At 38.8% G+C, this 15,325-nt stretch overlaps 1 protein-coding gene across 1 annotated transcript in view; it reads left to right on the forward strand.

The window, feature by feature from the left end:
• Positions 1–859: 859 nt before the first annotated feature.
• The window catches only part of UBXN4 (UBX domain protein 4), a 29,911-nt gene continuing 15,445 nt past the window's right edge, over positions 860–15,325 (forward strand). The window contains exons 1-5 of the mRNA XM_043487532.1: positions 860–1,111; positions 7,510–7,612; positions 10,169–10,197; positions 10,865–10,983; positions 11,627–11,801. Coding sequence (XP_043343467.1) covers positions 1,030–1,111; positions 7,510–7,612; positions 10,169–10,197; positions 10,865–10,983; positions 11,627–11,801 — 508 coding nt within the window. The 5' untranslated portion in view covers positions 860–1,029. The remainder of the gene's footprint in view (positions 1,112–7,509; positions 7,613–10,168; positions 10,198–10,864; positions 10,984–11,626; positions 11,802–15,325) is intronic.

Here is a 15,325-nt window from a genome sequence, read left to right on the forward strand (position 1 = left end):
GATTTCCCAGGCAAGCATACTGAAGTGGGTTACCATTTCCTTCTCCCTTGGCTTGCTTCTTGGGCTGCTTCAGGGGCTTCTTGCCACCTTCGGGGCCCAACATGGCGCCTGCCACCCCTTCCCCAGAGGCTTCCACCGGAAGCCCTAACTTAACTTTTGAAAGCAGCTGTGGCAACAGCATAGCTAAGTGTTTTGAGGTTTGTAATGATCTCTAACCAACGACCTTACTCAAGGTCTGCGTTCAACCAAAAACTCCCCTCAGGTACACGGGCTGTATGGTATTACAGAAGGTGACTGTTGTATTTCTTTTCTTCAAGATCGAGCTGATAAATTAAGTTCAATAGATGTAGTAAATCCCTACAAACCCCATTAAGTTTCATACCGAGAGACACCCATCCTATTACACAACAGCCATTAATCATAATAGAGAATTACATCGTCGCACTAGGCAGAGTTCCATCCAGGGCGAGGATGATTTCCTCCTTATGTAAGGTCTCGAAAATGCCAGGAAGGGTATCTTCCGATGAGTAGCACCATTTCTACTCTTTATAGAATATGAAGTGGCTCTCACGGTCGCCCCCTTAGCCGTACCCGGCAAACCACAATTAACATTTCCTACAATATTAAAGGGACCAAGCCAAGACTACAATTCCCGTCATGCACCGGGAAGGCGCCACCGACGCGATTTAGCGATTAGTCATTCTTCCCTACGCCTCCTCCCATTTCCGGGACTGCAGCGCCTGGCGGCCTCGCGGGCACGCGCACGCTCCGACTTGCCAACGAGACAAGGCACGGGGGCGCGGCGCTGACGCCGACGTGTGGCGTCACGTGTCGCGGGGTGCGCCTCGCCTGCGCGCTTGCGCGCGTCCAGTGGGCCGCTGACGGGCTAGAGCGCCTGTGCAGAGCGGGAGGCGGGGTGCGGACCGGCTGGCGCTGCGGGGCCGCGGAGCCAGGCGACGGAGAGGGCGGGGCCAACTCCGGGGCCGCGGCGACAACACACCGAGCGAGCGCCTCGGCCGGAGGGCAGCGATGCTGTGGTTCCAGGGCGCCATTCCGGCCGCCATCGCGTCGGCCAAGAGGAGCGGCGCAGTCTTCGTGGTGTTCGTGGCAGGTGAAGGAGGCGAGGGCCCGAGATGTAGCAGGGACACCCCCTCCGGCCTACCTCCAATCCCAGGGGCCCCCAGCCTTTCCTCCGGGCGCCGAGAGGCCCGGCTGCCAGTCCCTGGCGTCTCAGCGCTTCCCCGTCCGTTTGGAGTACACTTGGCCTGACCCCCACCGCTGGCTTTTCCCGGCCCCCCTGCAGGAGGCACTGTCCCGGCCTCGCCCCCGAAACGCGCTGAACCCCGCCGTCTCCCCTGTGCGGGGCGAGGGGACGGGTCGAGCAGGCCCTAGGGCCGCCCTGCTCGCTGTGGAGCCTGACTCCGCGCCGCCTGCGGAGTTGGCACCCGCAGACCCCCACCGTCGCCTCCTGGCGCCCCCGACGGAGTGCTCCAGTTGGAGAGACTTTAACTCCCGTATAGTTAGTGTGTAGGTGAGGAGAGAGACGGGCCGTAAGACAGGCAGTTTTACTTGTAATTAGTTGTGGACTTTCAGGAAGAAAGCTGTGTCATCGGTAATCAACAAAGAGAAACCACCTGATGTTCACTGTTACTGGCTTTCGTGTGTTCCTGAAACGTAAACTTTTGAGGTCTATATAAATTGGATTTTTTTTAATGCCATAGGAGTGGAGAATCTAATATGAAATGATTTGATGCAAGTGGATTGTTTTTTAACCGTTTGTTTAGAAGTAGACACACAAGCATTGATTCTTTTTATTGTCTTTCTAGTAACACAGATACAGTTTTAGAATGTGTACTAACTCATCTATTCTGTGTTGCTCTGGGTTATTTTGCTCCGTATTTTATTATTGCAGTCTTCTAGATTTACAGTAAACTTGTGCCTCTGTGAAGTTTTGCTGATCCTCATTACCTGAACCGAATTAGTATTTGCGACTACCGTTAATTTGAGGTGCATTATTTCAACTATCTGTGTTTAATAACGGTTTGTTCATTATTAACTTATGGCTTGGAAGGCTCGGTAATAACTCTATAGCTTTATGCACTGTAGTGAAGAGCAAGTTGCTGAAATAGGAGTTTCACATTAAATTTGAAATTTTAAATTGTTTTAAATTAAACAGTTGCTGTTTATTAGAAGAGCTGGAGTAGTTCAGATTCTTTTATGCTGTTTTTTTAGAGTTATATTTCACATAATAAGTAACTGCTGTAAACCTGTAAGAAAATAAGTGGATTAAAAAGGAAAGTTTGGGCTTCCCAGGTGGCTCAGTGGTAGAAAATCTGCCTGCCAGTGCAGGAGACGCAGGTTCAGTCCTTGATAGTGGAAGATCCCACGTGCCACGGAGCAATTAAGTCCATGGGCCACAAGTACTGAGCATACACCCCGCAGCTACTGAAGCGCCCCGCTCCCCGCCGCCCGCCACCCGCCGGCCTAGAGCCCGCGCTGGTCACTTAGAGAAGTCACCCAATGAGAGGCTTATGCACTGCAACTAGAGAGCTACTGCCATAGATAAATGAAATCCTAAGAAAAGGGAAAGGAAAACTGATGATACTGAATATGCTCATTAAGAGTGCAGTAATAGTTGTAACACCATTTTAAGTTGTGTTTTTCACATATACGCTCAATTGATCCCGCACGTTGGTAGAACAGGGTTTATCATGCCCATTTTATCGATGAGGAAACTTAGGTCCACAGGGGCTAAGTGATGTACACCGGTGTCACAAAAAGAATATGTATCTTGACAGATTTTTTTTTTTATCAGCTTCCAAAAAACTGTCTTTTTTTGTTTCTCCAGAGAAAAAAACAACCATTGTACAGACAGACCTTAGGTAGTTATACAACAGACCTTAAGTAGTTACTGAAATTGGTGTAGAAATCAGGAAATCTATGAAGTCTTTATAGAGTTTGTTACAACCTCTCTGTTTGTGCCCAGGGGTGGAGCTCTCACCTCCTGCCTTAGAAGAGGACAGGAGGAACTTTTCACCACGGCCTGCCGGGGAAGTCCCCAGTAGTCATGTTTTTAAACAGAAAGCACACTTGATCAGTGTCCAAAGGTTCCTTGAAGGCACTCTTGGACTAACCTGTTAATTTGAAAGAAATGCTAGGTTTAATTAACAAACATTCAGAAACCCTTTTCGAAACAGTAGCGCTAATTATTACAATAGAAAAATAAAAGTTATCAGTCTTTGGGGCTTTGCGTCTATATATAATATATACCTTCTTCAATTTTTCAAGTTTTTCTGATGAGCATGTATCATGTAACATATGTTTTTAGAATATCAGTGACTGTTGAATGTTTGCAGGAGGACTATTAGCAGTCTGTGGAAGAAGTCGCTTCCACATCGCTTGACCCATTCAAGTACTGTTAGTTTTTCTAGAGTTTTAGGAAGTTAGTCTCCAAGACTAGATAGAGTGTGTAGACAGTGGAGTCATGAAATTGCAACACTTACAGCTTTCTTAGACCTTTATTCTTTTTTTAATGTATTTATTTAGTTGTGGCATGCAGGTTCTTTAGTTGCAGCATGTGGGATCTAGTTCCCTGACCAGGGATCGAACCTGGGCCCCCTGGATTGGGAGCGTGGAGTCTTAGCCCCTGGACCACCAGCAAAGTCCCTAGACCTTTATTCTTGACTTTGAAGAGTACAGTCAGAACTGATGATTTTTCTTCGATCTGAGACCTTGACAGTAATGTGCTGGCTCACTGGAAAATTAAAAGGATAGCATTTTAGTTGGAAGGAGTGGTCATAAATGTATACTTTGGTTCATATAGCCACTCAAGTGGGAAACATTTTAGGTAGATTGTTTATATTATAGTGAAATTTTCATGGATGAATTAAATATGTGGGATGAATGTTAAGAGACTGGAGAGGTTGCTAGTTAAGTCAAACAAGTATTTTCAAAGTATTATAGGTGTGTAAATTGCAAGAAATAAAACTGAAACAGGTTTTGATTCTTTTCTTGGGAATGTACAATAATTTGACAAGCATTCTGAAGCAGAGGTGTCTTGTCACTGACTAGACAACTAAACACTGGTCATCGACTAATGGTTCTATTTGGCTAAAATCTCCTTGACCAACACTATGTAATGCCGCCCCCCCCCCCACCCCCGTTTGGTTTGGTTTGGTTTGGTTTGGTTAAAATAGACTAAAAAGCCATTTAGGTTTAGACCAGTTGAGTTTTTCTCTGTTGAAATTCCTGGTTATAGAGTCTGCAGCTGCTTCTGAGTGTGTACTGCTCTTTTTAAGTGGCTTTACTTTTGATACTGCTGATACCGCCAAGAATGTAATGTTTTCTCCTGAAATCTTTGGCCCATCTAACTCCACAGCATAGTTCATAATTTGATTTAAAATAAGAAAGTAAAGATTCCAAAGTTGGCAATTAAAAATCTCACCCAGTAGAGCTAAGGTTAACTCTCATTATGTAATTCCATTCAGTCTTAACATCTCTGTTGGTCAGGCAGCTATTGCTGCCCTCTGCTGAATCATGAGCACACATTGCTAGTGGAGATGGAGCCCTTGAGAATCTGCATCGTACAACCTAGGTGAGGGAGTGAAGAACATCAGCCTCAGGAGTGGCAGGTCATCCTTCCAGCTGCCTACTTGACATCCCCATTTGGATGCCTCACAGGACTCTCAAGCCTGAAAGTATTACTGCTTGAATCTGTCCCCCACCCCCTGGTTCTACTGCTAAGTAAATGGCGCCACCTCACATCCAGTTGGATAAACCCACGCATGGGAGTCATCTTTGGACTCAACTCTTCAGTCTCATCTTGTTCCCTGGTACCTAGTGTTCGCAACACTCCTAACCGTACAGCCCTTTCCTCCACAGAAACTCCTCCTGCTTGGTGAACTTTTCTGGCTTGTGGCATGGTTTACCTCTTCCATCCTTTAGGTCTTACCTTAAATATCACCTCAGAGAGGGCTTCCCTGACCAATTTAAAGGGGTCTGTTTTTTTTTCAAAGCGTTTCTTACCATAATTATAGTTTACCAAACAAGTATTTTTTTTAGATTTTAAGCTCCACTGAGGGCATATAGTATCTCATTTGTTTTATATTTAGTTAGCACAGTGCCTAGCAGAGTATAAATGTGAAGTAAAATAGTGAATGTATGAAAGAAAGAATGAATAAAAGTAACCCCTTACACCTCACAGCCTTCTCTAAGTGTATTAAGGATGTTCCTCTGTAGCTATTTTCTAGGTTGATAATCTTGTCATTTACTTGGAATTTTGCATCTCTCGTCACCCCCATAGTGTCTGAAGATATGCTCAGAATGATCTCATGGCAAATGATAGTTTTCCTGTCTGCTGCTTCGACATCTAGGCGTCTGCTAATGGGCATTCTTTTAGTCTTGGTCTGTGCATGCATTCTATCCCTGTCTACTTTTCCATGGCCATATTTCTCAAGCCCCTTATTACTGAATATTCCTGAATCTCATTTCACAAAAGATGTTTTCAACCGTGTAGCATTAGTCAGGTTTTGTAGGCATGCCAAGATCCTATACCAGAAATTTAGTTATTCATTCTACAAAATACTTTTTGAGAGCCTGCTCTACTCCCAAGTATTTACTATATATTAGATTCTGTTGTAGGTGTTTGAATTATATCAGTAAATAAGAAGGAAAACAATTCTTGCCCTCATGGAGCATGAGATCTAGTGGAAGGAGACAGACAACAAACAGTAAACATGATAATAAGTAAAACAAATAGTCTATTAGAAGGTTATAAGTATTACAGAAAAGAAAGTGGGAAGTGAAGAAGCTTTGGAAATATCTGGAGTGTGTAATTTTATTTTTGCTGTGATTTGTGGCTTGTGGGATCTTAGTTCCCAACCAGGGCTCAAACCTGTGCCCCTGTAATGAAAGTGCTAAGTCCTAACTACTGGACCACGAGGGAATTCCCTGCTCTGACTTTTTAAAAGGAAGATGCTGCGTTAAGAGTAGACAGAGCAGGGAGACCAGTAGGAGGCTACTGTAATCATTATGTGAGAATTTGATAACTTAAGTCAGGGTGGTAGCAGTGAGAGTGTTATGACAAAGTCATACTCCAGATATATTTTGGAGACAGCATCAGCTGAAGGCAAAAATAACTAAACTTTTTGGTCTGAGAACTGAAAGGATGGTGTTATCAACACCAGATAACTGAGATGGAGAAGACCAAGGGTAGATTAAATTGAGGAAGGGGAACGCACATGGGAAGAAAACAACTTACAAAAGAGTAGGTATAGAAAGATCTCATTTTTGTAAAGCGAAAAAGTGTGATCGAAAACATAGCTCTGCTAACCTTCGAAATATTTTTCAGTGACTTAACTCTGGTAAGTTTCCTTTGCCCATCAATAAATGGTTATGCCAAAATCTAGATGTTACAGGTCTAAAATGGAAATAATCTCTTGATGGGTGTAATTTTTAAAATATTTTGTCACTGAGTATTGCATACAGTATATTAAGTAAAATATATTCAGTGAACAGCTGGATGAATTTTTACAGATGATACACTTGTGTAAGAGATAAACGTTTCCTATCATATGACATCGCTTATGCAGAATCTAAAAAAAATGATACAAATGAATTTAATTACAAAATAGAAATAAACAGAAAATGAATTTATGGTAACCGGGGGAGAAGGGTGAGTAGGGATAGATTGGGATTGACATGTATACACAGTACTGTATTTAAAATAGATAACCAATAAGAACCTACTGTATAGCACAGGGAACTCGGCTCAGTTTTCAGTAATAACCTAAATGGGAAAAGAATTTGAAAAAGAATAGATACAGGTATATATATAGTTGAAAAACTTTGTTGTACACCTGAAACTAACACAACATTGTTAATAAAATATATAAATATATATATAAAACATTTCCAAGATCCTGGAGGCTCCTTCATCCTCTTTCCCAATCAGTAGTACCTCCACCAAGGTAGCATGCATGCATGCTCAATTCTATCACCATAGATTAGTTTTGGATCAGCATACCTTTTATAACTGGCATACCTCTTAACAAAAGGCAGGTGCAAAACTGCAAACAGAATCATACCTGGCTTCTGTCTACCTTGGAGGGATTCTGGAGAGTAAGTGGTGTGTGTGTGGAGGACATTAAACTCAACAGAAAGATATTACGTAAAGGAAAAATATTGTACCTTTGTTTTCTAAAATCAATGGTACAAAAGGCAAAATAGACACATTTCTGCCCATGACTTCTAATTATTGTGATAATATTTGCATCATAATTTGGATGTCTTCATTTAGAAACACTTTGTATAACCTAAATACCAGTATTTTCTTTTTCATTACTTTTTATTAATGTTAACAGTCACTTCATTTATGGAAAAAGTCAGTTTTCAAATTTGGTCAAAAATAGTATTTGTGGGTTTATATTTTATTTGAAGTTCCAGATTTACAGGGAAAAGAATCAGCAGATACTGGCCTTATGCTATAAGAATGCTTGAAATGTTTTACAGGTGATGATGAGCAGTCTACACAAATGGCTGCAAGTTGGGAAGATGAGAAAGTGACGGAAGCATCTTCAAACAGTTTTGTTGCTATTAAAATCGATACCAAAAGGTTTGCTTATGTTTTACTCTTGCAATTTAAAAAAAAATTTTAACCATTGTCTCTGGTTGTGATTTATGATTTATACTTTTGGACTATAAGAATGTTGATTTTTGTCTAAGGCATGTTGAGGGCTTATAGTCTGATTGCCATTTTTCAAATTTCTCCTTATATCTTATTGAAAAACCGATAAATTCTTGGGACATACACCAGTAATGCAAAGGAACTGTGATCCTCAGATTCTAAAAACTTGGAAGTAATTGTAAACAATATATTAAATATCTCTGAAAGGTTATAACCACTCTTTTGGATCGTGTTTTTGAAAATGGAGTCATTTAATTCAGTAAAAATAAGAGCATTTATAGGCACATCATAATACCTGATAACCACAAATCTGTTTCATTTGTGAATATATCCCTCTTCCCCCATTAAATTTGTGTGTGTGTGATGGAAAATTTCAAGCATACACAAAAGTGTTTGAGTAGTGTAATGAACACTGCCCCCCCCCCCACCTGTCAACTACTTTGACAGCTATCACCTCTTGTTAGTCTTGTTTCATCTTTTCCCCCACCCATTTTAACCCCATCCATTTCAACTCATCCCATATAATTTTGAAATAAATCTCAGTCATCATATCATTTCATCTATCAGTATTTTGGTATGTCTCTGAAAGATAAGAATTCTTAATTTTTTTAACATAATACTTCAAAAATTAATCTTAATTTCTTAATATCAAACATCTACCAAGTGTTTACATTTTCAGTTGTTAAATCAGTCAGGTTTTATTATTAATTTAATTTATTACAGTTTGTTTGGTTCAGGATCCATAAAGATCTACACATTGTGATGTGTTGATCTCTGTCAGGTCTGTCTTACTCTGGAGGCTGCTTCTCTGGATCTCCCTCTTTGTCTTTTTCTTTGCAGTCTGTTTTTTGAGAATCCAGGTGTTTTGTTGCATAGTTTCCTGCAGTATAGGTTTTGTTCATTGGAGTCCTGTCAGTGTCATTTAGTTTGTCGCTCTGTCCTCCATTTTCTGTAAATTGACAGTTGGATTCAGGTTTTTTTTTCCCACTTAAGACTACTTAGATGGTGGTGTGTCTTTCATTCTTCTACGACAGGGTACATAATGCTCTGTTGTTTGTCTTTATGATGTTAGCCACAGCCATCAATGATGAATGCCTGGAAATACTAGCAATTTTAAAGTGGTATTTCTGTTCTTTTGGTATTGATAATATCAAAATGAAAATTACTGTCAACATTAAAATAGAAATTTACCTGTAAGTTTGTAAACTTTTTATTAAAAGTTTTTTTTTCATTAATAAAACATGAAGCAAATCATAGTACAGTCTGCTTCACAGTAGTTACTGAACTATACATTTATTGAGCTATAATCATCTTTTTTTTTCTTTTAAATAGTCTATAATATCATTGATATTGTCCATTCTTTTCCAGAAGCACCTTTTAGAGTCAGTAATGGCAGGAGGGATGTAGGGTTTTGTTGGGAATGTGGGAGAAATGAGAATTTCAGAATTGTTGTGATTTATGTACAGACTAATATATCTAGCATTTTTAAAAACAAATTTCTATTAGCAGATGCAGGAGTACTTGTGTATAGTGTTGGTTGATGGTGGTTTCATTATGGACAGCGGATGGGCTCTAGTATGTCTTTTAAATTATGAAAGGTAAATTTAATTTATTAGATAATAAAGCTAACATTCTAGGAACATGTTAGTATATTTTTATTTATGGAGGTATCTTGCAATGAAAATAGATTGTGAGAAAATGTACCAAAAGTTTACAGTGGTTATAGCTGAGAAAGTAGGATTCTCGATAATATTTTTCCTTATAGCTTTCTTTTACATTTTCAGATGTTTTTATTATAATCATGTCTCAGATTTGGAAAAAGACAAAGCAAATTTCTGGTTCTTTGAGGCATGAATTTGGTTCTTGGAATTACCTATATTTATCAGTGTCTTTTATTCATGTTATAAAGTCTCTCCCATCCCTGTCCCTAACCACTCAGTTCTCTTTGGAGTAAACCAAATCAGGAGAATACCATTGTTTTCCTCTCCCTGTTTTTTATAAAAATGATAGTAGTTTGACATACTTTTTTTTTCCTCTTTATAATTGCATGATTCATCAGTTTTTAACTGGTGGATATTTAGGTTGTTTTGAGTCCTTTCATATTACAAAGTATTGCATTATCACTTGCACAAGTAATTCATAGGTATTGATATCTTCTTATTACAAGCTACAATATTGTATTCAGAAACACATGCTTCTAAGGAAGCAACATGGCAGATACTAAGGTCATCTTTAGGTACCACATCTGACCACTAGTTTGTGGTTTGCAAGAGCACGTGTCTCTCTAATTTGAAAATTGTAAACCGAAAATGGTCTGTGAGATAAGGAATACATTTTTCCCCTTTCAGTTGATAGCTATGAAAGGAACTTGTAGTTTCAGGAAAATACTTGTAATTGATACAGTACATTTTTATAAAAACAACTCAGTATTTGGGAAATATTTACATTCATCTAGTGATTTTTTTGTTTGATTTTGTTTTACAGTGAAGCCTGCCTACAATTTTCACAGATCTGTATCCTTTCCATGAAGAATCAGTCGTATATATATGAATATTGCTTGAGGATTCACCTTTCTTTTGGTTGATGCATGACAATTAGAAATTATTAGTTTTTATTTAGGAACTGATGCATTCTTGTTTATTACTAAGTGTCCTTTAAGACAGTGCACTGTATCATATGGGGTCATAGGGAGTTTGTTGTGGGTTGTTTTTTTTTTTTTTTTGACTGTGAGGTGCAGCATGTGGTATCCCACAACCAGGGATCCCAGGGATGGAATCCATGCCCTCTGGAGTGGGAGTACAGAGTCTTAACCACTGGATTGCCAAGGAAGTCCCCTTCAGGAGTTTTTTAAAATTGTGATTACTATAGCTGGAAAGCAATGTGATGCAGTTGGAATGTTATTTAATAAAAGTAGCTGGCAAGAAATATAATAGATATAAAAGTCATGATAGAGGGGAACGTAATGAGTGTTTTCCACTTAAATATATGTGATAGAAATAAATCATAATTCATGTATCACATGTACTGCAGGAATAGTGATAAACTAGTTGAAATTACTTTGTAAACAGGTTAGCTTATTGTGAAATTCACAAAGATTATTTTGCTTTTTTTAATCAGTAGTGTTTAATAAAATTATTCCCTTGTTTCTCATGAGTTGTTAGACTTGATAGCACTGTGCAGATCCTGTAGTGTGTGTTCCATCCAGTTTTTTTATTGGAGACAGTGGAATTCCTTTGGAAGTAATAGCAGGAAGTATTTCTGCAGATGAACTTGTTACCAGAATCCACAAAGTCCGGCAGGTGAGAAGGAACAGAATTGGTTCTTTGTATAAACACTGGAAAATGATCTGTCAAGAACTTGACATTGGAATATTTTTGGAGTCACTCTAAATATTCAGGAACTAGCCGTGCTATTAAACTTAAAAGATAGTAAGTACTGTCTTTCTGGACTGATTTTCAAAACCACTTTATGAAGTTAGAGGTGCCTATACATGAGTGACTTCTTATTCTCCCTTCCCTTTTCCTCCGTCACCCAACCGCACAATGTAGTCACTATTACTTTGTTGCAAGAGAGTATTGCTCTCACATTAAGGTCCTTAACAGTATATTGCTTGACTTGTTTTACGGATCTTACTCAATTTCTCACTTCCATCCACTTTGGGCATATGGCTAATACAACTTGTAACCTTTTTCCTTGAATTCACATTTTAAGAAAAATCAACAGTGTGCTTTAAAAATCTTTTAATGCTCTTGTCACCTAGCTGTTGAATTCCATAATGTGATTATGTCATGTTTAGGACTATACATTTTACATTGATTTACTAGGAAGGTTCAGTACTTCTCACTTCTGTGGAGTACAGATTGACTTCCTCATTTTTGGTCTCATATACCATGGTAAATTTGGATTCTTATCTGTAATTAAAATCTGTTTTTTTTTTCCTAGATGCATTCATTAAAAGGTGAAGCATCATTGGCCAATGGCAGCCAATCAGAAGGTTCAGTCTCTACTCCATCTGCCTCATTTGAACATAACAATACTTCTGAAAACTGTCAGTCCAGAAATGTAGAGCTCTGTGAGACGCCATCCTCTTCTGATACAAAGTCAGATTCTGCAACAGGTAATTTTTAGTGTACCCTTTTAGGTACACTAAACATCCTACTTCACTTTGAAGACTGTGGATTAATGTTTTTAAAAATAAAAATACTGTATTTTTCCCCTTCACATTCACTTAATTTAAAATTTACAGACAGTTTTAGATACACATGTTTGTCATTTAGTGGCGGAAGAAGATAAAGTCAGTGACTGTGTCTTTCAAACCCAAATAGGTAACAGTCCAGAACAGCTGATAGTAGTAACTTCTGCTACTGTGCTATATGGTTCAGGGACTGTCATTATGACTCTCATCAGTTTTGTAAATCTCTTCTCAGCCAGAGGATTTTGAAAGGTCCAAATGAAACTGATGTATTTGGAATTATTTTCGTTAGCCTATAGAGTATTGTACATATTTAAGAGAATTGTATTGCACTTTTAAAATTAGAATTAAAAGTTAATTGTAAAATAGAGCTTGTAGCAATGAGTTGTGACTGCAGAGGGGTTGATAGAAAAGGCAGAGAGAAATTCTATACACTATTTTAAGGATCAAGTACAATCAGAGTTGTTTTGTATAATAGAGCTTTGTATCAGGCAATGTACGGTTAGATACAAAGCCAGAATATTATTTTTTTATTCTGTTTATTTTTGGCTGCATTGGGTCTTCATTGCCACTCACAGGCTTTCTCTAGTTGTGGGGAGTCGGGGCTTCTGTCTGGTTGTGGTGCACAGGCTTCTTACTGCAGTGGCTTCTCTCTCTGCAGAGCGCGGGCTCCAGGGCATGTGGACTCAGCAGTTGCAGTGCATGGGCTCTAGAGCACGGGTGCACAGTTCCTAGTTGCTCCAAGGCAGGTGGAATCTTCCTGGAGCACGGATCGAACCTGTGTCTCCTGCATTGACATGTGGGTTCTTAACCACTGGACCAACAGGGAAGTCCAAGAAACTAGATTAGTATCTTAAAAGACGATCCTGCTCCAGCTCCTGGATAGAGAATCATCAAGCTTGTATTTGGATATATTTAATGAGAGGAAGCTCATTTCCTTGCTAGGAATCTTGTTCTGTTGTTGAAGCCCTTAGGTTTTAGCAAAATTCTTCCCCATATTTGATACTCTATAATTCCCCATTAACTTTAGTACTACTTAAAGAGTTACACATAACACTCTGGATTCTGTTATATTCCCACAAAGAGCATTCTTGTCTTTGTTTTAGTAGGTAGGTAGGTAGTAGGTAGGTAAATAACTTGGTTAGGCCCACACTGTTACACTCTCTTATCTGAGGTGAGTAGCAGGTCTAATCTTAGTTCTTTGTAGGTTTTTTTTTTTTAGCTTCATTATGGAAAATTTTAAACATACAGAAGTAGAGAAAATAGTATAAGAAATATCATGAACCCATTGCCCATCTTCCAACTATTTTTAACTCATGGCCAATATTGTTTCATCTGTGCTTCCTTTCCATGTCTTCTTGCCTCTTATTATTAGGATACACGTAGGCATTATATCATTTCATCTTTAAAAATGTTGATATTGGGACTTCCCTGATGGTCCAGTGGTTAGGACCTACCCCATGTTCTCACTGCCAAGGGCGCAGGGAACTGAAATCCCATAAGCTGAGTAGCGTGGCAAAAAAAAAAGAAAGTATCTTAAAAAGCATTTTAGAAAGTGTAAATAGAATGTGATTATCTCTTATGAATCCTGGAAAGTTTAACATTGATTCTTTTTTATCATTAATTATCTAGGCAATATTTATATTTACACTAAAATTTTCAGTTTGAGGTGGAGTCCAATATATCATTATTAGTCGGTGGTTTTCATAGATTCCCACTGTCATCAGTGGTTTCTTTTTGTAGTTTCCCACAGTCTGGATTTGGTACATCCCTGTGATAATTTGTAAAAATTCCTCTAAATTGGAAGTAACACTACAGGCTTGTTTTAGTTGTTGAAGTCAAGTTTATTCTTTATTCTTTTTTGTCAAGACTACGGGTGTTGCTGTGCATTCTTATCAGGAGATAAGTTATGCGTGATAATCCAGTTGTCTTTAAACCTAAAGATAGAACCTCCTCTAGTAATTTTACTGTGTTTGGATTTTTATCAGTTGTTTTAGCTGATTGCTGTCCATTTTTCTTTGTTTATGAGTCACAGATCCACCTCACTAATTGTTATACCCAACGCTTTTTTTCAGCTTGTCCACAGGTTATTTTCAGAAGTTTTCTTAAATATTTTTTTCTAATATCAAGATATAAGTGATCTTGACATTCATTTTACTTACTAAAGAAAGCATTAATTTCCTATTGAATACACACTGGCTGCTAGAGGTTACCACTTCTTACTCAAGGGTTGCATTCATAATATGCTAGTAAATATTTAACAAAAGTTTTTTGTAGCAGGGGAGAAAAGCCCTCATTTGTAGCGTTTACTAATTTCCAAAGTGTAAATAATCCTTCTGTAGCTGATTTCAAGTTATGTAGGTGATACTCTGAATGTTGGGGTAGGAGTACATGCATACCATTGATTCTACTTAGTAATTCTAATATTTCTGTTACTGCTGCAATAACTGAACCACTTCATGCTAGTCCTAGCACAAATTTCAGTGCTGTGCTTCTGTAACATGTATTTCTCCTAACAAGTCTATGCAGTTAATACCTCCATTTTGTAGATAAGGTATAGTGAGATTGAATAACTTACTGAAGTGACAGGACAAGATTTAACCCAGACTTTGTTGCTCTGCAGTCCATACTGTTTCAAAGATCAAACATATGAGGAATAATTAAGTTGATAGTGAGTGATAAGGAAGGAAATAGCAGAGGTTTTGAAAGGGAGTATCAGACCATAGCTATCCTCTACTGCAGGCCAGGACAAAATTCTGTCCTTCAGGAAATCCTTTAAAGAATATTAGTTAAAAAAAAAATAATATTAGTGTAGGTATGAAAAGCTTCTCTAAGGAATCATTGTGGTCTGCAGAAGCAGATCCCATGCGTCATCATAAGTTTAGTAATACCCAGTATCATACTTGGCCTCTAGAGCTTCGTGCCTTTTCCCGCCCCCCCCCATGAGGCTTGTGGAACGAAGAATCTAACCTGTTCCCCCTGCAGTGAGACTGCAGAGTCCTAACCACTGAACCACCAGGAAATTCCCTAGAACTCTTGAATACCATAACCATAGCCACATTTGGCATTTTTAATTAAAATTAAGTATAGTTGAAAAAGTCTCTCACCTGCACTAGTTTATTACAAGTGCTTAGTAGCCACACATGACTGACTAGTGGCTGCCCTAATGTGTACCAAAGATCCTGGACCCTGCTGCTTTAAAGGAGAGCCTGCCCCTGGCTAGGGCATGCTTATTCTGTTTTTGTTATATCCCCTCCTGCCAGATTAATATTTCTGCATGTTTTATTTTGGTGGCTTTCAGCTGAGTAACTGCCTTATTTCTCACTTATATACTGTTATTCCAGGTTCAAACTTGCAGAGTTGGTAATAGTTCATTTCTTATCTCCTACTCCATCCCTAGGGAAAATATGTTTAAGAAACAAGATTGTTAACAGATGTTGTAACCCCAA

The sequence above is a fragment of the Cervus canadensis genome, chromosome 15 (assembly GCF_019320065.1).
Source record: "Cervus canadensis isolate Bull #8, Minnesota chromosome 15, ASM1932006v1, whole genome shotgun sequence".
Lineage (NCBI taxonomy): Eukaryota > Metazoa > Chordata > Mammalia > Artiodactyla > Cervidae > Cervus > Cervus canadensis.